The 20,405-nt window shown below is 50.5% G+C and overlaps 12 protein-coding genes across 12 annotated transcripts; 4 read left to right on the top strand and 8 right to left on the bottom strand.

Annotated features, from left to right (window-relative positions):
* Positions 1–1,622: 1,622 nt before the first annotated feature.
* On the bottom strand, positions 1,623–3,980 carry BT62DRAFT_321941 (uncharacterized protein). The gene is made up of 2 exons (XM_043180495.1): positions 2,885–3,980; positions 1,623–2,830 (listed from the first exon to the last, which is right to left on the bottom strand). The coding sequence occupies exons 1-2, from the start codon at positions 3,557–3,559 to the stop codon at positions 1,769–1,771; spliced, it is 1,737 nt and encodes a 578-aa protein (XP_043037143.1). The 5' UTR covers positions 3,560–3,980; the 3' UTR covers positions 1,623–1,768.
* On the bottom strand, positions 3,583–5,788 carry BT62DRAFT_1008999 (PRP3-domain-containing protein; the record flags this gene model as incomplete). Its single annotated transcript, XM_043177506.1, has 10 exons — positions 3,583–4,015; positions 4,065–4,278; positions 4,328–4,424; positions 4,475–4,678; positions 4,725–4,997; positions 5,048–5,215; positions 5,267–5,515; positions 5,566–5,586; positions 5,670–5,676; positions 5,724–5,788. The coding sequence occupies 10 exons, from the start codon at positions 5,786–5,788 to the stop codon at positions 3,583–3,585; spliced, it is 1,731 nt and encodes a 576-aa protein (XP_043037142.1).
* A 51-nt stretch (positions 5,789–5,839) lies between these two features.
* Positions 5,840–6,620, top strand: BT62DRAFT_972220 (mitochondrial 54S ribosomal protein YmL47; the record flags this gene model as incomplete). The annotated part of the gene is made up of 4 exons (XM_043189065.1): positions 5,840–6,168; positions 6,221–6,276; positions 6,327–6,394; positions 6,445–6,620. Exons 1-4 carry the CDS (start codon positions 5,845–5,847, stop codon positions 6,618–6,620), a joined length of 624 nt encoding a protein of 207 aa, XP_043037141.1. The 5' UTR covers positions 5,840–5,844.
* A 71-nt stretch (positions 6,621–6,691) lies between these two features.
* BT62DRAFT_321947 (uncharacterized protein) lies at positions 6,692–8,102 on the top strand. The gene is made up of 5 exons (XM_043180496.1): positions 6,692–6,755; positions 6,816–6,993; positions 7,041–7,614; positions 7,664–7,925; positions 7,976–8,102. The coding sequence occupies exons 1-5, from the start codon at positions 6,725–6,727 to the stop codon at positions 8,065–8,067; spliced, it is 1,137 nt and encodes a 378-aa protein (XP_043037140.1). The 5' UTR covers positions 6,692–6,724; the 3' UTR covers positions 8,068–8,102.
* Positions 8,103–8,136: 34 nt separating this feature from the next.
* Positions 8,137–9,555, bottom strand: BT62DRAFT_902381 (RIO1-domain-containing protein; the record flags this gene model as incomplete). Its single annotated transcript, XM_043183493.1, has 1 exon — positions 8,137–9,555. A coding segment is annotated over one exon (1,419 nt), but the record flags the coding sequence as incomplete, so codon positions are not given.
* Positions 9,436–10,272, bottom strand: BT62DRAFT_934874 (uncharacterized protein). The gene has a single exon (XM_043186809.1). It carries the CDS (start codon positions 9,810–9,812, stop codon positions 9,567–9,569), a length of 246 nt encoding a protein of 81 aa, XP_043037138.1. The 5' UTR covers positions 9,813–10,272; the 3' UTR covers positions 9,436–9,566.
* BT62DRAFT_982016 (terpenoid cyclases/Protein prenyltransferase) lies at positions 10,146–11,654 on the bottom strand (the record flags this gene model as incomplete). Its single annotated transcript, XM_043189648.1, has 3 exons — positions 10,146–11,094; positions 11,152–11,307; positions 11,362–11,654. 3 exons carry the CDS (start codon positions 11,652–11,654, stop codon positions 10,146–10,148), a joined length of 1,398 nt encoding a protein of 465 aa, XP_043037137.1.
* A 207-nt stretch (positions 11,655–11,861) lies between these two features.
* Positions 11,862–12,377, bottom strand: BT62DRAFT_902926 (transcription initiation factor IIA gamma subunit; the record flags this gene model as incomplete). The annotated part of the gene is made up of 4 exons (XM_043183508.1): positions 11,862–12,020; positions 12,078–12,137; positions 12,194–12,281; positions 12,340–12,377. The coding sequence occupies 4 exons, from the start codon at positions 12,375–12,377 to the stop codon at positions 11,862–11,864; spliced, it is 345 nt and encodes a 114-aa protein (XP_043037136.1).
* A 489-nt stretch (positions 12,378–12,866) lies between these two features.
* BT62DRAFT_1008995 (uncharacterized protein) lies at positions 12,867–15,199 on the bottom strand (the record flags this gene model as incomplete). Its single annotated transcript, XM_043177505.1, has 2 exons — positions 12,867–13,490; positions 13,550–15,199. The coding sequence occupies 2 exons, from the start codon at positions 15,197–15,199 to the stop codon at positions 12,867–12,869; spliced, it is 2,274 nt and encodes a 757-aa protein (XP_043037135.1).
* A 545-nt stretch (positions 15,200–15,744) lies between these two features.
* BT62DRAFT_1078367 (uncharacterized protein) lies at positions 15,745–16,715 on the top strand. The gene is made up of 2 exons (XM_043179382.1): positions 15,745–16,518; positions 16,577–16,715. The coding sequence occupies exon 1, from the start codon at positions 16,005–16,007 to the stop codon at positions 16,509–16,511; it is 507 nt and encodes a 168-aa protein (XP_043037134.1). The 5' UTR covers positions 15,745–16,004; the 3' UTR covers positions 16,512–16,518; positions 16,577–16,715.
* A 664-nt stretch (positions 16,716–17,379) lies between these two features.
* Positions 17,380–17,684, top strand: BT62DRAFT_1008993 (uncharacterized protein; the record flags this gene model as incomplete). The annotated part of the gene is made up of 2 exons (XM_043177504.1): positions 17,380–17,552; positions 17,603–17,684. 2 exons carry the CDS (start codon positions 17,380–17,382, stop codon positions 17,682–17,684), a joined length of 255 nt encoding a protein of 84 aa, XP_043037133.1.
* Positions 17,685–17,865: 181 nt separating this feature from the next.
* On the bottom strand, positions 17,866–20,309 carry BT62DRAFT_902503 (dynein intermediate chain; the record flags this gene model as incomplete). The annotated part of the gene is made up of 10 exons (XM_043183495.1): positions 17,866–18,096; positions 18,154–18,627; positions 18,693–18,950; positions 19,012–19,134; positions 19,179–19,278; positions 19,327–19,471; positions 19,525–19,711; positions 19,760–19,832; positions 19,881–20,149; positions 20,199–20,309. The coding sequence occupies 10 exons, from the start codon at positions 20,307–20,309 to the stop codon at positions 17,866–17,868; spliced, it is 1,971 nt and encodes a 656-aa protein (XP_043037132.1).
* Positions 20,310–20,405: the final 96 nt, after the last annotated feature.

Raw genomic sequence — 20,405 nt, 5'->3', positions numbered from 1 at the left:
CGGTAAAACCACTTGTTCGAATATTCATTAGGAAACAGGCGAGCAGTCCGCGCGCATATGTAGCACGATTCTCGGCATTTCAGGTACGGGGTCTTGGACTTTGTTGCGATGTAATGTTGATAGCGCAGTACGGGCCGGGTCGTAAGAGTCCCAGTCGCTTAAAAGCGTCGACGTCGAAATCAGAAATTTGATACCGGCGAGTTGGTCGCTCCCGCACAGTAGGATAGATTCAGCGACTGTGTATTACCGACCTTTTGCAAGCGCAGCACTAATACAGTTTCTGTGCTCTGTACGGATGATCATCATTACGCAGTGTTCGGTTGCTAGTACCGTGGAAGAGCCGGCACTGGTTCCCGATACAAAAGCAACGGCTAAAAATTGAAAGAAGGGATAGTAATTAGGACTTGGAACCACATCTAGGAGAAGAATGCAAACTTGAAATTCGAACAGAATTGTTAGTATTGAGTTTTGGTGTCCTTCTCTACGAGCCCAGGTCTGGCGCTCTTTTGTTTCCAGAGTCTAAACGGTTCCGTGGGCGTCGATACTTCAATCACAGCAATCTGCGGATGGAACCAGAGGTTAGAAAGGGAGGTCTACATCCGCCACGGGACCGAAGTTTTGGAAAATGCCAGCACGAGTCCTCAAGTGGCGGTAGAGATGATTGTGGAATAGAATTGACATCATGAATGCCGTGACGGTGCGTAGCATAATGGACAGCCCTGTAACGACAATCCACCAGGGTATTGCCATCATCTTGCGGAAAAATGTGACTGAACGAAAGGGACGCCTGGGAAGAGTCTCATACCAGCCAGCCAATGGCCCCCAGTGAAAACGGCAGTTAAATCCCATCTGCCGGCGACCTGCACCAGCTCGTCTGCCTTTCCTCTGGAAAACCGAAATGCAATCTGGTCTTCCTTGAGCATAAGAAAACGACCGGTCAAGGCAGACGACTCGTATACCGTGAAAGATGGTATCTGTATCCGGACAAAATGAATATCGTAGTCTTTAAGCTGGATGTTTCCGAAAAAATGGAGGGCATGGTTCGACTGAATGGGATGCCAGCGACTGATGCATAGCGAGGACTACTATAGAGATGGGTTACCTATATCAGCGAAGATGTTACGGAATGTGTCTCAGCAACAGTTTTTTTTAAAGAAAAGGCGGCGACAGTGACTGATCTAGCTCTGAAACACCTTTCCTGGGACCCACCTTGAGTATCGTTTACGAGACTAGGACCTGCCGACTACTTAGATGAAAGTGGTGACGGAACTTGCCCACGCTTTATTCCAAATGACGAACCGCGAGTTTTATCCTTGTGAGTGACGAAAAGGACGGCATTCATGTTGAATCAGAACAGCGGCCAAGACGAGTTTATCTCGAACTTACTTTATTGACCGATAGCTTTGAAGGACCAGACCATCGTGAGTTACAACAGCGGCGAGCCACTGGCATTACGTTGAGAAAGAGCAGGACCATACATTTTTCTCGGATCTAACAGTTCACCGCCTATATCGAGCATTCCTTGCTCAGTTTGACAGCTGGAGTAGATATTGATGGTTGGCGACAGATGTAAAGATTCTCTCCGATATTTGTACGTATCAAAGCAACAATTCTCAGCTGCTTTAAAAATGATGGAACGTCGCACTCGGAGAAATGGTTACCAAAGTCAAGTTTCTTGCTTTTGAGAACGAGGGAGCGTTGCAACTCTTAAAGACAAGATCAAGAGACGGGGGTCAAAGTGGAGCGGGAATATACGGCATTACGAGGATTAACTAAGCAGTGACTCTCTCGACAGACGACTCTTTGGCCTTGGGGCAGCCGGTGACAAAGAGTTGGTTCTTGAATGAACCTTTGTTGTTAGGATAGGTGCACCTGCCCACCTCTCTTGCATACCGGCCTTGACACTCCAGGCCCATACGGCGAAGAAGACGGGGGTGCAGACCAAGACGTTGGCCACTGCCCATAAATCAGGATATCGGGCAGGGGCGGGTATGATGAACTCTGCGAGGTGGAGTAGAAACGCGGCAGCGTAGACAGCCACAGACAAGATTTTGACGACGCTGTCGAATGCAAATGGGTTACATCCCACAAGGCGATTCCAGAGGAGAAGAGTGGCGATGTACTGGACTCCGACGCCGTCGCGCTTGAGAAGTGGCCACATGCTGAAGGCAGCGATGTTGGTAAAGAGGGGTATCCACTCTGACTTTGTACCAAACATGAGAGCAGGAAGGAGGGGGACGAGGATGGTCTTTTCATGGACCTGGAAGCTAAAGAGGAAAAAGGCGAGAGAGCTGGTGAGGAGGGCGTACGGGAGAAGGCGGGGTTCGGGTGCTTGTGCCATGAGAATGACGGCAGGAAGGAAGGCGAGAACTGTTAAAACGGTGGAGAGGCGTACGAGGGATTGGACGGAGAGCAGAAGACGCCATTTGATGAGGACATTGGTCAGACACCAAAAGTTGGCAACCTTGTCTTCGAACAAGCCACGTGCAAAGGGGAATATACGGTGTATTGCCTGGGAAGGGGAGGTGAGAAACGGGGCAAATACGATGAGAAAGGTGACGGTAGTGACGACGGCGAGTTTGAGGAAGAGCAATGGAATCTGGATGCACGTGGCAAGGAGGAAGATGCCAATGGCGGGAGCGTAGTAGAGCGCCATCTGCTTGAACGAAAGAGACAGCGCAAACAGCACAGCACCGACAAGGTATCGCTTGTTCACAAAAGCACAGGCGGCGAGCAGAGTAAGGCCAAGCATAACAGAGTTGTACTGAAAATGCCCAAAGTCGATGAGTAGCAAGCACGGATTGAGCAGGATAGTGACCACAGATGCCGACTGCAACGAGAGTCAGACCAGAACATAAAGAGAGAGAGAGCAAAAAAAACATACTCTTGCTCTGGAGCTGGCTGAGCCGGGCCGATAGCGCGCCCACCAAAATACCGCCGGCACCCACACCGCCGCGTCGAGCACGACGACCGTCCAGCGCATAAACAGTTTCAGGTGCTCACTTTCCATTCCCCGACTTGCATCCAGTGCAAACCATCTACTGTCGATCTTGTCGCCGACGAAGCCGCACAGCCAGCTCACATACGCGGTCAGCGGCGGGTAATCCAGTCCCCACCACTCCAGCTCGTACCAGTACCACTCCCTCGGCGCCAGATGCAGCGTAATCTCCATCCAATGTCTCTGCGCCTCAAAGTCGCCATACATCGGTGGCGCCCCCTGCCCAGAGTACGTCCCCAGCCCGACCAATATTTTGATCAGCGTCGTCGCTGCGAGCGTCAGAATGAGGGGGTAGTGCTTTACTAGTCGTCGTGCGGCAGTGGACGGGGTATGTGGAGCAGAAGTGGGTGGTATGAATCGCACGGACGACGTGGGCGAGGCTGCGCGCGACGAGGCTGGCGACGGGTCTTGGTCGTAGAGCCAGAGTGGAAGGTGTCGGCGGGGGCGGGGGGCGTGGAGTTCTGGGCCTCGCAGGGATGCATGTCGCGGTCGGCCATGCGAGGACGGTCGTCGTACATCGACGTCTGCCATAACTTGTTGTTTAGCCCCTAACATCATCATGATTATTAATAAGCTACGTGGTATCAAAACAGCGCCTCCTCCTCGCCCTTCCAATTCTTCGCCTGATCCCAATACCCCTTCAGCCTCTCCCCAAGCACATCCTTCGCAGCAGAGTCTGTCGGGCAGCTCTTTGCCTTGAACGAACTAAACGCTCGCTCCCTCAATGCTCCCTCCCATACTAACCAGCACTTGTTATCCTCCAGCGACACCTCGTCTTCCTTCTTCACTTCTTCATCTTCTTGCAGCTCTACCTCTTCCCCACCCCGTGGTCTCGATGCCTCGGTCCATGCAATTCGGTGTATCATAAGCCGCTTGTAATTCCGTATATACTTGCTCGCGCCCTCCACGTAAATCATGCTAAAGTTTGGATTGAAGATACACAACCCGCTTAGGTTCATCTGCTCAGCATTCTTTCGAACTTTGAACCGATGAGACCCATCCGTGAGCGTTTTCACCCTACAAAATAATCAGCAGTAACCCACACATACGAACAAAAGTTCCGTACTTGAACACGGCTCCATGTATACCCTTCTTCTCCTCGTCTGCCTTTTTATTCTCCACCTTTTCCCTTCTTTGCTCGTCCGTAAGCTTCCGTTCCGCATTCATCTTCTCGTGCCCGTGTTTACGCATTGCAACCTCTCGCCTTACCCGCGCCTCAACCCGTGTTGGGTCTTGTACCGCATCACTCGTCAGAACCCTCATCAGATTCGCCAGACGCACTACAACCATTGTCAGCCAGCAACTTGCGGCGCTAGTAACAACACATACCTTTCGGAGGATCAGGAGGCAACAGCCCCATACGTATTCGGTCCCGTTTGTCTTGCAGCTCCCCTGCCCGGCGCAGCTTACGCATTTTCTTTTGCTCCTACAGCACCCCCATTAATTAATTCCTCATTGACAGCAACAAATACCCACCTTTTTCGTCAACTTCATAGGTTTCAATGCCACTTTATCCTTGTCTCCAGGCGCAGGGATAGGAATAGGATGCTGGATATATATCGTAATCGGAGAGTCCTCCGTTTTGATATTCATCGCCTGTATTCCGTACGACAAATCCTCATATGTCTTGTTGGGAAGCAACGCAGCATCCCACCATTCTGCTTCCGGCGGAGGAGCACGCTAAAATCAAATCAGCAAAGGTGCAATACATCAGCACCCTACTCACCTTGACACTCTTCTCAATGCCCATATCACTATCCAACCCTGCCTTTCTCGCGCTCTCCGCAATTCTCTGCTTGAGTGCCTCGAGCTGCGCCTCTTTTCGAACCTGGTCTGCCAATGCAATGTACTTGCCCTTGGGGTTGAATCGAAAGTTGCGTCCCATGCGGTCCCTGGGTGCTCCTTCGATCGTTTCCTTGGGTGCGTACGGATTGGCCGACTCCATAATAGGCACCGGGGTGGGCACTGGAGGGGGAGTTGGGACGTTACGCGTATTGGCCTGAAATAATGTGAATATCCAGTTCAATCACTTTAGAGAAAGAAGCCTACCTTGATTGAGGCAAACTTGGGCTGCATAGGCTTGTACCGATCCTTCTTCGATTGGGGTGCAACCGGTGTCTGGTCTAGTAACAGCGGATGAGCGGCCATCTTCAGACCTGCACCTTGCTGAGCAGGCTCAACAGGCCTATTCTTATTCTTGCCAGTTTGCGGAATCGACTGCAATCTAATTCAGGTGTGTCTATGGAATGGCACAGATGGTTCGCTCACCATGTACGGATTATCCTTGACAGCCAACTTGCTTTGCGCAGCCACGACCTTCTTCTTCGCCTCTGCGATCTTCTTGGCGAGGTCATCCGGGAGGCCAGGAGGCGTGGACGAGGCGCTCTTGACCATAGGCACAGCAGACGCCATAGGCTTCACAGGTGTCGGTGCAACGATATTCGTGCCGCCGCTCTTCATGACAGCGACCTTGGCCGCGATTTCGGCACGTTTTTGTGCAATGAGTGCTGCTTGCGACTGACAGAATCATTGAGTGGGAATCGATACGGAAAGACAGGGAGACTCACAAGAACTGAGCTGTTCGACGTCTAGGTGAAGAATAATCATAGAAACATGCATTAGAACAGAGAACCAAACGAGATAATCACCTTGGGAATGAAAGAGCACTCACAGCGTCACTAGAGAAGCGGTTAGTCAAGAAATCGCAAGCACTGGTAAAAGCTACCTTTTGAGTTTCTTATTGCTACCACTCGATTCACCATTACTTTCCAACGGTCGCTTCTTATCCATCGTAGTGGTGGTGGTGAGAGACAAAGAGCGGGGGCCGTTACGTGACGTCACACGGAATGTTTTCCCTCTCATCCATCACCTCCCTCCTCCCCCTGCGCTCACCTATAACCCTCTTCACCCGCTCCCGTGGCCAACTCGCACCACGAAAAGTCAAGTACCTCAAGCGGCACAAGGGCCGGGTACCCATCCCCGTCGGCGGCTCGACGCGGGGGACGACGCTGGCATTTGGCGACTGGGGCATCAGGATACGCGGGAATGGCATGCGGCTGAGTGCGAAGCAGCTGACCACGGCGGAGGATGTGATAAAGAGGAAGTTGAAGGTGTGGAAAGGCGCCAAAGTGTGGATGAGATGTTTTCCGGATATCCCGGTTTGTATAAAGGTAAGTTGTTGGGACAGAATAAAGGGAACAGACTGGTGATGTTTGTATTCAGGGTAATGAAACGCGTATGGGTAAAGGAAAGGGTACTTTTGAGTATTGGGCGACCCGGTAAGTAGTGTCGAGGGGTTCTTTGAAAGCGACCTTGATTGGATATTCAGACTGCCTACCGGACGTGTCATCTTTGAAATTGGTGGTGTACCTATTCGAGAGGAACTTGCACGTCAAAGTGAGTCTTTCCATCATGCCCTACTTTCCCGAGCTCATTGCCTTTGCAAGTTCTCAAGCAAGCATCGTCAAAACTACCCTGCAAAATGGAGTTCATCAGTCGCAAGACGTTACCTCGTCTAGGCCGTCTCCTTATTGAGCCTCCGAAACCTCCAAAAATGCCAGAGAATATCGTAGCCGCGGCTGAAGTAGCAAAAGTATCTAGTCAGATGCGGGCAACAGTATAAGTACGGTACATCGGTCCGGTCAATGAAACTTTTCTTTTTTTTTTTCTCTCTTCTTCCCATAACATGCTTCGCCTGGGTACTCGCCACGTACCACGACACTCATCATGTCGGTATCTTGCAACAAAAACACTAAAGGTAGAGACTGCTCGCGTTGTTCCACACTATTCTGTATGCAGGCCTAGGTGGCCGTTGAAGGATGCTGCCACGGCAAGCTCGACGACATCTACAAGCAAATTGCGACAATGGAGTGCAAGGGCAAGTACAAGGTGGACCTCCTGCTCATCTGTGGCGACTTTCAAGCCACCCGGAACGCCCAGGACCTCGAATGCATGGCGGTCCCGTCTAAACATAAGCGCCTGAACGATTTCCCACAGTGAGACTGGCCAACGATCCTAAATTCTGGCTGCTGACGTGGAGCAGGTACTACACAGGCAAAAAGACGGCGCCGATTCTGACGGTGTTTGTTGGCGGGAACCACGAAGCGTCCAACTACCTCGCCGAGCTGCACTACGGCGGATGGGTGGCGCCAAACCAGTACTACCTGGGCCGATCAGGGTGTATCCAAGTAAACGGGGTACGAATCGCAGGGGCGTCGGGAATATACACAGAGAAACGGTATCAAGTGGGCTACTGTGAAAAACTGCCATACGACCAATACGCGATCAAGTCAATATACCGCATCCGTCAATACGACATTCTCAAGCTTTCTCTGCTCACGAAACCACATATCTTTCTTTCACATGACTGGCCCCAGGGGATAACCGAGCACGGCGACCTTGAAGCCCTGCTTAAAGCAAAGCCAGAGTTCCAGTCCGAGATCGCCGACGGCACATTTGGAGCGCCCCCGCTCATGGATCTGCTGCAGAGACTCAAACCAGAGCGGTGGTTCGCTGCACATATGCACGTTCTCTTCAAAGCGACTGTCAAGCACGACGACTCTATCACAAACTTCACTGCCCTGGATAAATGTCTCCCCAGACGCAACTGTATAGAGGTCCGCTTCCCATCCTCGCTAGAAGCAGCGCTGATGGCTTTCTTTGCAGGTCATCGACGTGCCCGCGATAGCTGGGAGCACAAAACTGGCCTTTGACCCCGAATGGCTTGCCATCACGCGTGCCTTCCAGCCGTACTTGAACGACACCTCAGGGAGATCGCTGCTGCCCCCGCACCGTCTATGCAGCCAACTCGTCCAGAAGCAGCTCCAATGGGTGCTGGAGCACGTTGGAGAAGGTCAGCCTGTGACTTGTGTGCAGCAGTTCCGGCCCACGGCTCCTGGCCCTACGGGAAGAGAAGGCAAGAGGCAGCGTGAGTCCTCCTTGTCGTCTTGACTTGCATCTTTTATTCATTCCAAGCAGCCCCGATATACTTTAACCACCAAACAGAGGCATTCTGTGATATGCTGCATATTCCGGACCTCATTAATCCTCGGACATCATTTTGGTCTTAAAAAGAGTACAATTTATTCCAGAGCCATCGTACCTACGAATGTGAATGTAGCTCCCTTACAGCAACGAATTCAATGCCCCGCTGCTTTCTTACGCTCCTTTTTCTGCACGCGTCTTTGTCGCGCTTCCGCCTTGACAGCCTTTTTGCGCTCCTTCTTTGCGTCGCGGTCCTCGTGCCGGTGGCCCCGAGGGCGTCTTTCACTATCCGGTTCTTCATCGTCCTCCAGGGTATTTCCCGCCTCTCCCTCGTCGTCACCCGCCACCTGCTCATCGTCGCCCGCCTCCCGCCCATCATCACCCGCCGCAGTTGCTACCGCCTCTCGCACGCACCCCTCCTCAATATCTCGTTCTGGATCATACACATCATCCAGCCTCCGGGGGATATACGTGTGCTTGAACGCGCCATCAACCTTGTCCTCCGGTTCGCTCATCAGTTTCCTCAGCGTCTCCTCGTCTCCTTCCTCGTTTGTCACCCACACAAACGACCTCCTCAAGCCAAGCCCTGCCACCCCCCGCCTCTCGAAAAATGCTTCCACGTTGCTCAGATCACTGCGCAGAAAATCAAACGCGCTCGGATGGTCATGCTCCACGCTCTGCCCAACATCGATGATCCAGATATGGCCTTGGTGCAGTAGCAAGTTGTATTCGGATAAATCTGCATGTACCAGACGACATTGGTGGTATATCGTCCTGATGGTGAGCATCAGCTCGACGTAGAGCTCTTCCCACCCCTCCTCCGACTCGGCATCCTTCAGCCGTGGACTCGCTTGCGATGCGTTGCCCAAAAACTCCATGACCAACACGTTCTCTCGGACCTCCACCGGCTCAGGACACCTCACGCCAGCTGATCTCAGCCTCTTCAAATTGCGCATCTCCTTCTCTGCCCACATGCGCACCATCTTCCGTGGGTTATGCCGAGCATAGCCCCGCCGGAAACGATGCTCCCCAGCCACGTACCGGTCCCGGTCCTTGAAAATGAGAATAGATGTCTTGTAGATCTTCAGTGCAACTTCCCGCTCGACCGGGTCGTGGCCGACACCATGGTACACATTCGCTTCCTTTCCCGTGCTCACGCAGCCGTTAATTTCAGCAACTACCCCCCGCCCCACCATTTTCAGCAGCACCACGCGCGTCCGTGCATCCAGAACCTGCTCCGTCGTCGCACGGTCAGCCTTGTCTTTGAGATTCGCGTGGGCAGATGCGCCTTTTCTGTTCACGCCGACCCCCAGCCTATGGTCCATGTTGGCGATTCGTGAGCCATACTTTGAGGACAGGAGCGCCAGTTGCGACGCTGTTTGGTCTTTTGCAACCGTACTTGCCGCTTTGCGAGCCGCCATCGACTGAGAGGGATGATTGACGGCCGGGAGAACAGCAACATTGCTCCCTTTTCCACCGGCAGGCTTCGAAGGCGTCGTCGGGGCCGTACTCGTTGCTGATCCAGATCGCACTGCGAGGTGCTGTCTTAGACGATTGTATTGTTTCGTGAAATCTGGTTGATCATCTAAGCTAATCGCCACGACTTATGCGAGAACATACCTTTCTCAGCTACTTCCCAGTCTTCGTCCTCAACTCTCACTTGATCGTACTCTTCAGAGTCATCCTCCTCCTCCTCCTCATCATCATCATCATCATCATCCCAAGTTAGGTCGACTAGCTCAGAGTCATTAATGCGTGCATACCCCACATCGTCGGGTGCATCGTCAAACTGGCCATCTTCAACGTCGTGGGCAGGAGCGACAGTGGTCATGAATGACAGGGAAAAAAAATAAAATTGATCGTTGATGTCATTTGGATTCCAAATCAGGACATGGTACGTGCCTGACCGCGCTATGGTATCACGACCGTGCTGTAGCTGACACTAATACTACTCTGACACACATGCATGCTGTGTACACAGTGCGATAAACGAGGATAATCATTCGAGGACATCGATCAGATTGTTCGGACCATGTCCAGCAATAGTCAATCTGAACCAATGTTAACCATTTCTGATGGTGCTGGCCTTCAACGTCAACCCTAAACTCGCGTAACAAACTTGAAAATTCGAGAATTACAGGTAAAGAAAACATACCACTAATCCCTATGATTCCTGCCCATAAAAATACCTCATAATCGCAACACTATGTGTAACGGTCAGATTAAACAAAGGATGAGATGCGTTCACTCGGTTCGCCTTCCCTCCAACAAAAACCGGGCCTGCCTCATCTTCCTGCCAACAAAGTGCCTCGGTAAACACTTTCTTTCTTGTAGAATTATCCGAGCCTTTCCATCCCGACTTGAGTTCTTTCGACTTGTGCTCCGAGGGAAAAACCCTATGCTGCGCAGCAGATAAGCCTGCCAAACAATACAATGTGTGGTATGCATCTGCACTCTTCGGTGGCTTATCCCGGAGGCCGCCTGCAGGATGTTGCCCGGCAAGAAGAATATACTCTTGGAGCGCCTCCCGGTTGAACAACGATTCGTCCACATCGACCCATCCAGCATCGCCATCCTCATGTTTCTCCTCATCATGAGAAGAAGAAGAGTGATGCCCATGAATCGCCTCCAGAAGGGCAAACGCACCCCCCACCCACCATGAATAGCATCCATCCACGAGCTTGTTCGTCCGACCTTTAAATCCTCCAAGCTCGATCTCTACTCCTTGCATCTGGACTAGCCATCGCAGTAGGTTGGTCTCGTTAATATGATCCAACTTGTTATCCGACATTGGCTGAAGAAGAACCCAAGACGCCAACGCACAGAATGTATACCCGCCATGCGCCTCGCCCAGCGGGGGTTTCGGACTCTTTAACAGTGCTCCATCCTCTCCAAAGTAAGGCTGGGACGCAGACGCAAACCCTCCTTCATATGTCTGGCATGACCTCACAAATTCGGCAGTACCATCAACCAACTCTGGTGTCATAAGATCAAGAAGCGTTGCGACGGCTAACAGACAGTAGATGCCTCGCATGTCCACTTCAGCATGGCGGGCAACAAGGAAAGATCCGTCGGGTTGTTTCAAAGAGATGAAGAACTGTGACATCTTCGCCCTGTGAAGGATATCTCAGCCAAGAAAGTAATACAACCTATTGACTGACGAGACTCACCGGTCAATCTGATCCCATCCGCCTCTTTCACCCGGTCGTCCAGCGATAGCGAGCGCACACACAGCCGCATATGTTGGTAGGAGATGCGCCGCCTGTCCCGGCCCACCTCCGAATCCACCATCAGGGTGTTGCCAAGTCAGGATCGTATCAATAGCTCTGTCAAAACAAATTAGCACTATGTATATGTCAGAACAGAAAGCACGAACACACCTCTGCTTATTCCCGGGATCTAGCGCGACTCCAAGAATACTAAACGCTTGTAAAGTCCAGAACATTAACCATGGCTGGCTCGCATCCTGCGATACGTATCTCGCAGGGAATCCCTGTGCCAGGTTTCGCACAAGCCACTGCATGTGCTTTGTCTTGTGCAGCTCTAAGTAAAGGGCCTTTGTGTCATCATTCCTTGGTAAAGGCAGATGCTTCAGCAAGAGCTCCTCAGTTTCCCGCTGGATATGGGAAGTGGACGTAGGATAAGCATCGGTAGGCGTGTATGTTGGGGCCATGATGAAGTACTTGTACGTCTAAAAACGAATAAAAGATAGGCTCATTTCGAAGAACAAAAGAGAGCATTCACCATGTTTGTTAACGAGCCGAGATTCAATCAAATCAACGTCATTTCGATCGTAAAACGGTAACTTATGCAGCGTTATATACAGAATAATCATGATAGCAACGAAGAAAGCGAAAGACTCCATTAAAACAAGCATCCTTTACTGTTTTTTCCCAGCTTCTATTGCCTCGCCATTCTTACAGGCAATGATTTTTATCTTCGGAGCACTGACAATCTCGCCCCCCTCCATTTTGAATGACGGATCCTTTACGATGAATGTCCAAACGTCATCACACAGACGGTATGTATGAAGATGACCCTACCAATGAGCAGCATCAAATGGCATTCTCCCACGACGAGATGAACATACGCGCACCTTCAAGGACGTCTTCACCTTGACCTGCTTCACCATCGTGTCTGCAAGCGATTTGTCGAACTGCAAATATTACAGTATGAGTATGGAGCCACCTAGTCAGACAACTCCCACGAAACCTGTTGCAGAACCTTCATAGCCAACTGGGGTGTTATGGCTCCACTGGTAATCAGCTCATCCAGTGAATCTGTCAGCGCCATCCCGATGCTTTAAGTATCGGTGAGTCCATGTCTTTGTCCAGTACTCGCGGGCGAGCGGGACATACGAAGAACCACGATAGAACTCGTAATAAGCAGTCGCCATGATATTGCTGGTGGACGAAATAAATCCACAATGTTATGGATGAAGATGTCAATGAACGACTACCGCCAACGCAGAGCAAGGCAGTCACAGGTGTCACACAAATCCCTAGCAGGATTCTGCCGCGATATTTGTTTGGATTATTTGAATCTCCTCGAAAATTGTGACAATGAGATAAGAGTAAGATACACGAGCGACTAAGTAACGGAGACTGGATATGATGGTGATGATGCTAGATGCTAGTGATAGGTTTCGGAACGAGAATGAGAATACATATGGGCACAGTGGAAGAAAAAATTCAGTATGTAACGTGTATGCGCGGAACAAAATTGGTTTTGGAACAAAGAGGAAAGAGAAAAATAAGGAAAGGGATATAGAAGAAGCATACCAAGTATTTTGAGCCTCAAATCGGTTTCATCGTTCTATGAACGATGATGTTTTTTCCGCATATCCAAAACAAGAGGAATAGACCAACACCACTGCTCATTTATTTTATGCAATAGGCGAACTTCCTCCAGTCTGGTGAAGGTTCGTCCTTTGTGAAGACCCAGCACCCCTACTTTTCGAGTTTGGATGATGCGGATGGTGGTGGTGAAATAACTTCCCGCTACCTTTTCCCTTTAAATTTTTGGGAATTGCAACCATACCGCCAGCTTTCCGTCGCAGCTTCCTCTCTCTGCGAATTTCTTTACGCGTCCTCTCGCCCTCTCCATTCAAGTTCGCATTCTTCGTCCCCATCTTGTTCTGCCACAACATCTCAGCTAACGGGCTGCTTTTCATGACACCGCCATATCCGTGCCCATCAGATGCCGTGTCGGAATTCCATCCGCCAATATCTTCACGAGTCTTACGAAAAGCACCGACAGATATGAGGTCCCATCTCGTGAGGTTACGCATGTGTTCAAACGTTGTAGGCGTCGGCGCGGAGTGTTCGGAAGATGATCCCTCGAGAAAGGCCGAGTCAAGGACATCATCAAGTTCAATGGAAGGCGCCAACATGGAATGTCCGGACTCAGGCTCAGGAGAAGTGATGCTAAGTGCATTGATAGCTTCAGTAGTACTGCTGGGAGTTGCAGATCGTTTAGAAAGAATGAACTGCGGAAGAGGGCGGTTGATCTAGAAGAAAAGACAAGGCATTAAAACGCAATACTCAGAGATGAGAAGAAACAACGTACACCTTCAATCCTTCTTCTTCCTCTGCCTCTTCCTCTGGTTCCAGTATGAGGTGAAGGGACCGGTTTGTGTTCATTGTCAATGACAACCACTTTATTATCATCGACCAAAGTCTCAACCTCAAAATAGCCTTGTCTTGGACCACCAACAGTCTTTGGTCTGGTATGAGTTTCTTCCTCCTCTTCCTCTTCGTCGTCGAACTCTCCAAACATTTTCCCGGTCAGAATGTCTCCGGCAGTACTTTTGGTCATCAGCTGTCCCTGTAGGGCACGCCGACGGATTGGACTCATCGTCGACAAAGGATTGATGGACTCTACGTTCAATTCGAATGGAAGGTTGAACAGACGCATTGCGCGTTCGTTGGGCAAATCGTCTGTGCCTACGAGATCTTCATCTGTGGTGTCGCCGCCATCGCCCGCTTCTTCTTCTCTGTCCTCATCCTCCTCATCTGCATCTTGCATATTGACGTCGTCATCATCGTCGTCAGCACCGCTAGGTGAGGCGCTGCTGTCTACAATGAACTGGGCAGCCATGGCGTCGAATTCTGCTTCCAAGACACCGCCTCCGGGACCACTGGTGAACATAAGTTGGCCATCCCAGCCTTCCGTCACTTCGAAGGGAAGATCCCGAGGCTGGATACTGGCAAGGGCTCCGGCAAGGGCGACTGGGTCTATTGTAACGTCTTGTTCTTCCTCGTCGTCGTCGTCGGAGGAGGAGGAACCCGAAAGATTGGCAAAGAAAAGATCTGCGTCAAAGCTAGATTCTTCGCCATCTGACCATCCTGTGGCCATGCCAGTGTACTTAGGACGGCCGTCTTCTTCGTCATCTCCTTCCTCTGCATCACCATCTTCATCTTCTTCGGCAGCTTCTTCGTCTTCTTCGTCGTCGTCGTCGTCGTCGTCATTATCGTCATCCTCCTCATCAGTTTCGCCGTCCATATCCACGTCACTGAGGCCTCCTACACTCGTCTTGCGTGGATGGATAACCCAACTGTCTCTTCTTCTGCTCAGGCTACTGGGCACGTCGTCACCCAGCAACTCTCTCCTAACTCTCGCACGTTCTTCAGCAAGAATAAAATTCTCCTCCTCTGCCTCGATTGAGGAGTCGGTATCAAAGTCGTCAGAGTCGTCCGAATCAGTAGATGACGCCGCAGACGACAAAGCAGATGCTGACACGAATGTAGGGAACTGGATGCACCGTGCGTCGTCATCATCGATGTCTGTAAGTTCGGAAGAATCGGCATTCGATGCCGCTCGCTTGCGCTTGGTAGGAGGTGTTTTCTTTTTGAATACTGATTTAGGTGGTGGTTTTCTACGCGTTGTGGGTGCTTTAGGCGGACGAGGGGCATTCTTTGGAGGCCTGCCTCTACGTTTGGGGACATGGGCCGAAGACAAAGAGTTTCCGTCGTGTGCGGTGGCGAATGTCGTCTGCTCGATATGTTTTCCACGAGAAGCCGGCTGGGATTTGGTTACACGGAGCGCAGGGGGTACTGTGAGACGTATTTTGAGAACGGGTTTCGAGGGCGAAGAAGAGGGCGCAGGGTGATTGGAAGAGCAGGTGCATTCGCCATCGCACACAGGGCAAATATCGTCGTCGTCGCCATCCGGGCTGTTTGGTACGGCGTTTACGGTATGGGGATGAGTAGGCGACATTGAGTGAGTCTGTTGGGAGGGTATGTCTAGTGGTCACCGTTAGCGGTAGCTCTAGATTTCGTGGACAACAGAGGAAGCGAGAAACCATCAAAACGTAAAAGGGCCACGCTGCAGAGACGACATATGGGCAAGAAAAGAGAGGATAGAGAAAGGATAACAGAAAGAAGTTGCAAGAATCTGACAACGAGGTAGAATACGTGTAAAACGTACGGAAAGCTGGATGTGCAGGACAGCAAGGCAGAACGGCCCTGATATTTTTGGCGGGTGCCACAAATCTGGAAGAGACTCACATACGAAAGAGTTTTTGGGCATGATTTTGAACAATTAAACATGGGTAGCAGAGTGTATCCAGGTTGAAGGCAAGTAGTGTCCAATGGACGACGTGATGGTCTCGGTTCAAGAACGAGATGGGCGTGAGCGGTCCAGTCACTATTTCGCAGCCGCACGGTAATAATTTCACCGCATTATTTGCGTCTTATTTCAAAATTATTATTATTCCTCCCCTTTTTCTCCCAGTTTGTCCCCTTATTTGGCAACGCCATCCTGTCATGTCGTTCCGCCATCGATAATAACCGAGAAATGTGGTGGAAATTCCAAAGATAATACAACAGACTTCTCTGTCGAGGTCGGCTGTTCTGTTCAGTTCTTTCTGTCGTTTTCGGCTGGTAATGCGACCTAGGTTTCTCCGCGTCAGTGCTATCTAGCACAAATTCAACGAGTTCCGAGTACAACCCCCGCGAATCATTTCTTTTCTTGATCTGTCACATCCCCTACCGGAGCTAGTAGTACTATTCCTTACTTTCTAATGGCTGAATTCCTGCGGATGTACGGTCACGGGCTCAACGTCTCGACCAATCCCTACACCTGTCGGCCACCTGCCATTACTCCAGATATCGCATCCCACAATTCTTACGGCAATGAACCCTTTGCATCCACCGTTGCCTATAAATCCCACGTCCGATATCGTGCTACATCAGCCGCTTCAGGTTCTAACCCATCTGCCCAGTTAATGATGTCCCCCTCCAGTCAGATTCTACAGTCCTTTGATCCCTTCGCTACCCATCCATTCACCAGATACTCTACCCCTCCGACCCCCAATGCTGCACCGACTTTTATCCAGACCTCGCCTAAACCTTCTTCACCTCTTGCACAGAAGTCCACTGTGTCACCTTCCTCTGCCAAGACCCCTGCATCCACATCCACATCCACATCCACATCACGCATCTTCACATCATATAGCGGCAGGCAGTCGCCAGACCCCGAACTCGACCAAATTCTGAAGAAGAAAACACCAACCAAAAACAAGTCCTAAGTCATCGGTCATTCTTCCTCATCTAAAATATCATGGAGACTGATTTGTTCATTCCTGGACAGCAGCCTTTTTTGAACCCTTCCAATGTACGCGTTCCATGGTCACTCCGACGAGTCTTACACGTACTATTAGAATCCACGACATCGGTAGCAATGTTGATAAGGAGGGGTCTTGTAATATGTAGTAGTATGGGACGGAGTCCTTCAAGTAACTGTTGGTTCCTGGATACGTGATTTATGGCGCTTCTTTGGATCCAGCTACCCGTTCATGGAGCCTCATTGGATTTGTCCTGTTGTAAAGTCATTCTACCACTCATTTTTGACGGATCAAGAACAATGTCTTGGCCCGTGGTATCGAGGACATACGCTTTCAGTGTCCGAGCAAAAATTTGGGGATCTCGAAGTCCGAGGGTCTTCAGCGGTCTAAGGTCATAGGATCACGACTCAAGGTAAAGTTGTATACCAAGGAAGCATTCCGCCTGTCACAGTAGATATATTGGTTTTCCCCCTCAACGAACGCCGTTTCAAAGCTCTAACGTACGATCTCTTAGAACTGCAAGACGGTTCTCATTGAAGCGGCAAGCGAGTAGATCATGCCCACGCCCACTCCGGTAATAGATGCACTGTCAGGATAATCAAACTCGTGATCGTCTCGAGACTGAGTACGCGTCAACAAAGTGCCCAGTCGCGACAGGTTGGCTTACTTAGTGGGAAAAGCTTTGAATTATTGGGCCCCAGGCAATGGTCTCGGTATCATTAAGCTGATAATAACATATAAGCTCTCACGACTAAGGATATTGGACCGGTACTCTACCCTAGGAGGCCTCGCCTGTCTAGCACAGCCACACGGACTGTCCTTCTGTGTCCCCATGTCGTCGGTCCCAGCTACATCGGCAACCCAGGCCAAAGACCGCCTTTATGCCCAGCTTGCGAGCAGTCTCGGGAGACTTAACAGATCTATCAGCACCACTGCAGATCTATGCGAGCAACTGCAGATAGATCTGCAAGCAATGAGAACCTTTGCTGGGCTCGATGCCGCCAAGTGAGCACCAAGGTTGGCTCTGTACGACGTGATTTTCACCCTTTCCACAGATTTATAGCAATCGCATCTCAACTGAATCAGGACGTTGAAGGCGATACCAGTGTGATATCTGGCGGCGATGATTCACAGTGACCCGATTTACGCGTAGGTTAGCAATAATTATAAAGGTTTTTGGAACGACTGCTTCGCTAACGGCGTCTTTCTTAGGGAATTTTGTAATACTAAAATAATATCCGTGTGCAATTACAGGTATATGTAACATAGAAAAAATCAAAAGCAAGACCACCCGACTATCGTCCAGATGTACTGCTTCTCAGAGATTCTCCATCTGCGACCCATTCGCCTGACCGCCACCTGAGATACCCGTGATAGTCTTCTGCAGCTCATTCCACTCCGACTCCTTCGGCAAAGCTATGTCCCCGATGTCATACACATAAAGCTTGCCATCGCTACCTCCCAAGGCAACACGTCTGCCATCCTTATGATCCCATTGGAGCTTGTTGATAGCGCGCCCAGATCCAACCGTGGTCGAATCGAACGGAACCTGTGCGATCAGCCATCAGTTCATACAAGGTCTATCGCCAGCCAAAATGAGTCTCACCTCAGTATTCGCATTTAGATTCCACAAATCAAATTTCCCAGCACCATCTACTGTTCCAAAGAGTGCCGGATGTGTTGGATGCCACTTCACATCGTACACATAGTCATCTGCTTCATCGAAGGAATAAAGCGGAGAAATGACGTGTGGACTTGTCGATGGTTTGGTTAGAGATTTGGCCCTCCATAATTTCACAGTCCAGTCCACACTACTTGTCAAGAATAGATCAGAAAAATCTACCGAGCCTATGAGTGGATGGAAATGGAGGCCTATGATGGGGCCGGCATGGCCTTTGTACACGTCGTATTGGTTCAGACCCGCCTTTGCGCCAGCTCGGTCATACCGATTAGCTTGGTACACATTGCCTTCTTCTGTGCCTACCCAAAATGTGGTTGTTTCGTTGTCGGGAAAGTCTAACGTCGTCACAGCAACCTCTCCGGTTTTATTATGCCCAGCGTGGATAAGCTCCAAGGTTTCCTAATGAATTGGGGATGTATGAGTATTGCGCCTTCCTTGAAACCAAATTGTGGTCTGGCGCGCACCTGAGGCTGCGCCAGCATGTCAACCAGCCAGCTGCAGACAGTGCCATCCGTACTACATGTGATCAAGTTATGGGCATTCTGGGTTCCAACCATTTGCATAGAATATACGGGATGAGTGTGCCCGGCAGCCGACAACGGTGTCTTCAGGACTGGTAGGTGTTTGGATCGGTTGTCCCACAGCAAGATCTGACCGGAATACGTGCCACCAAAAACGAGATTCGAATGGAAGGGGGAGAATGTAACAGACAGGACGTCAGACTGCGGACGGGAGAAGTTAAACTTCAAGGTGATTTCTCGGGTATTATCAAGGCTCACGGACTTGAGAATGAAAGACAAATTCTGGCCGTTCGAGTAGATGTAGATTCCATACGGCAACGATACCATCAGGCTCGTTCAATGCAGCGGGATTCTTGTTGTAAGAAGCCACACTCAGCTCCGGATACTACATGGAATTAGCCAGGCAGAGGCAAAACGGAGCTGACTAACCTGCGGGGACCAGTCAACATCAGTGATAGATCGATTTTTTCCGTAGCGTTCGTCCCAGAATTCGCAGACTCGCTTGACACGTCCTTCGGACTCATCCCTGCTTGCTGTCAACCCATTGCGAAACGAACAGAGACATTAATCGACTAACCCCCCCGTTTCGGTACCAATTCTGTAGTCGCGGATATAATCGTAATGGTCATTCAAGGCTCGGTGGAATATTTTGGTAGTTCGATCCACAAATTCAAGAAGTTCGGGTGCAGCAAGAATTCCGGCGAGCTCCTCAGGTGGTATCTCTGTCCCAAACAGGTCAGATAAATTGGAGATTCTCTAGAAGGAGAACACACACCCTGAATCTCCTGCTCAATCTCTTCGTCTAGTTTGACACTCTCTGCCTCTAATTCTTTATCCAATGCTTCCTCCGCGTTTGTTTCCCTTTCTTTAAGCACGCGCTGCCGTAATTCCTCTTCAAACATAGGTGAAGGCGCCGTCTCCACTTCCACTGTCTGTACAGACTTGCTGTATATTACGCGTTCCTATAAACGAGATGAATGACTTTTCTGACGCGTTGTTGGGTAACGCACCTTTCGAGGTAATTCGAAAAGTTCTTGTTCCACATCAATGAGATCGGGTATGAACCGAGGGGTGATTTCTCTGCTAGCAGTTAGCCTCTACGTCTTCGTTGAGAGCGTGCGCGTATCGCACCGATCTATAACGTTGTCGGTGGCAGAGCTCTGCGACGGAGGCAAAGTCGTCACTATACTGGATGAAAAGTCGCTGGCACGGCTAGCACGCCCTGAAACTGATGCTGGGAGATTTGGCTGGCCAAGAGACGGTGTACCAGGTATTGACGATCCGGGTGTTAGGTCGCCACTGTCCCCTCCTGTTCCCCGGTTGTCGCGCAGGAGATTATTGAGGATATCGTCAACGTCACCTAACCGACGTGGAGTGCTGGTTCCAGTGCCAGATCCCTGCTTAGAAAGGATTCATGTCATTCAAGGGTGGTATGCAGCAATACCATACCTCTCGATCCGAGGTTTTCCGTTCATTTTGTCTATTGATTCTTGCTTGCCGTAGCTCAGCAAGCTTGGCTCGCTTTGCCTCGATTTCCGCTCGCCTTCTGTCGGACGACATTGAAAAGTACTAGAGAGTAAGACAGTGAGGATAGATTTCCGTTTTTGGAAAGTTCGGGCTCTACCGTGCCTTGATTACGGCTCGGACCGAGCACAA

This window comes from Guyanagaster necrorhizus (genome assembly GCF_019112545.1).
Source record: "Guyanagaster necrorhizus MCA 3950 unplaced genomic scaffold BT62scaffold_22, whole genome shotgun sequence".
Taxonomy (NCBI): domain Eukaryota; kingdom Fungi; phylum Basidiomycota; class Agaricomycetes; order Agaricales; family Physalacriaceae; genus Guyanagaster; species Guyanagaster necrorhizus.
Note: the sequence above shows the minus strand (reverse complement) of the source record. Positions and strands in the feature narration are given on the sequence as shown.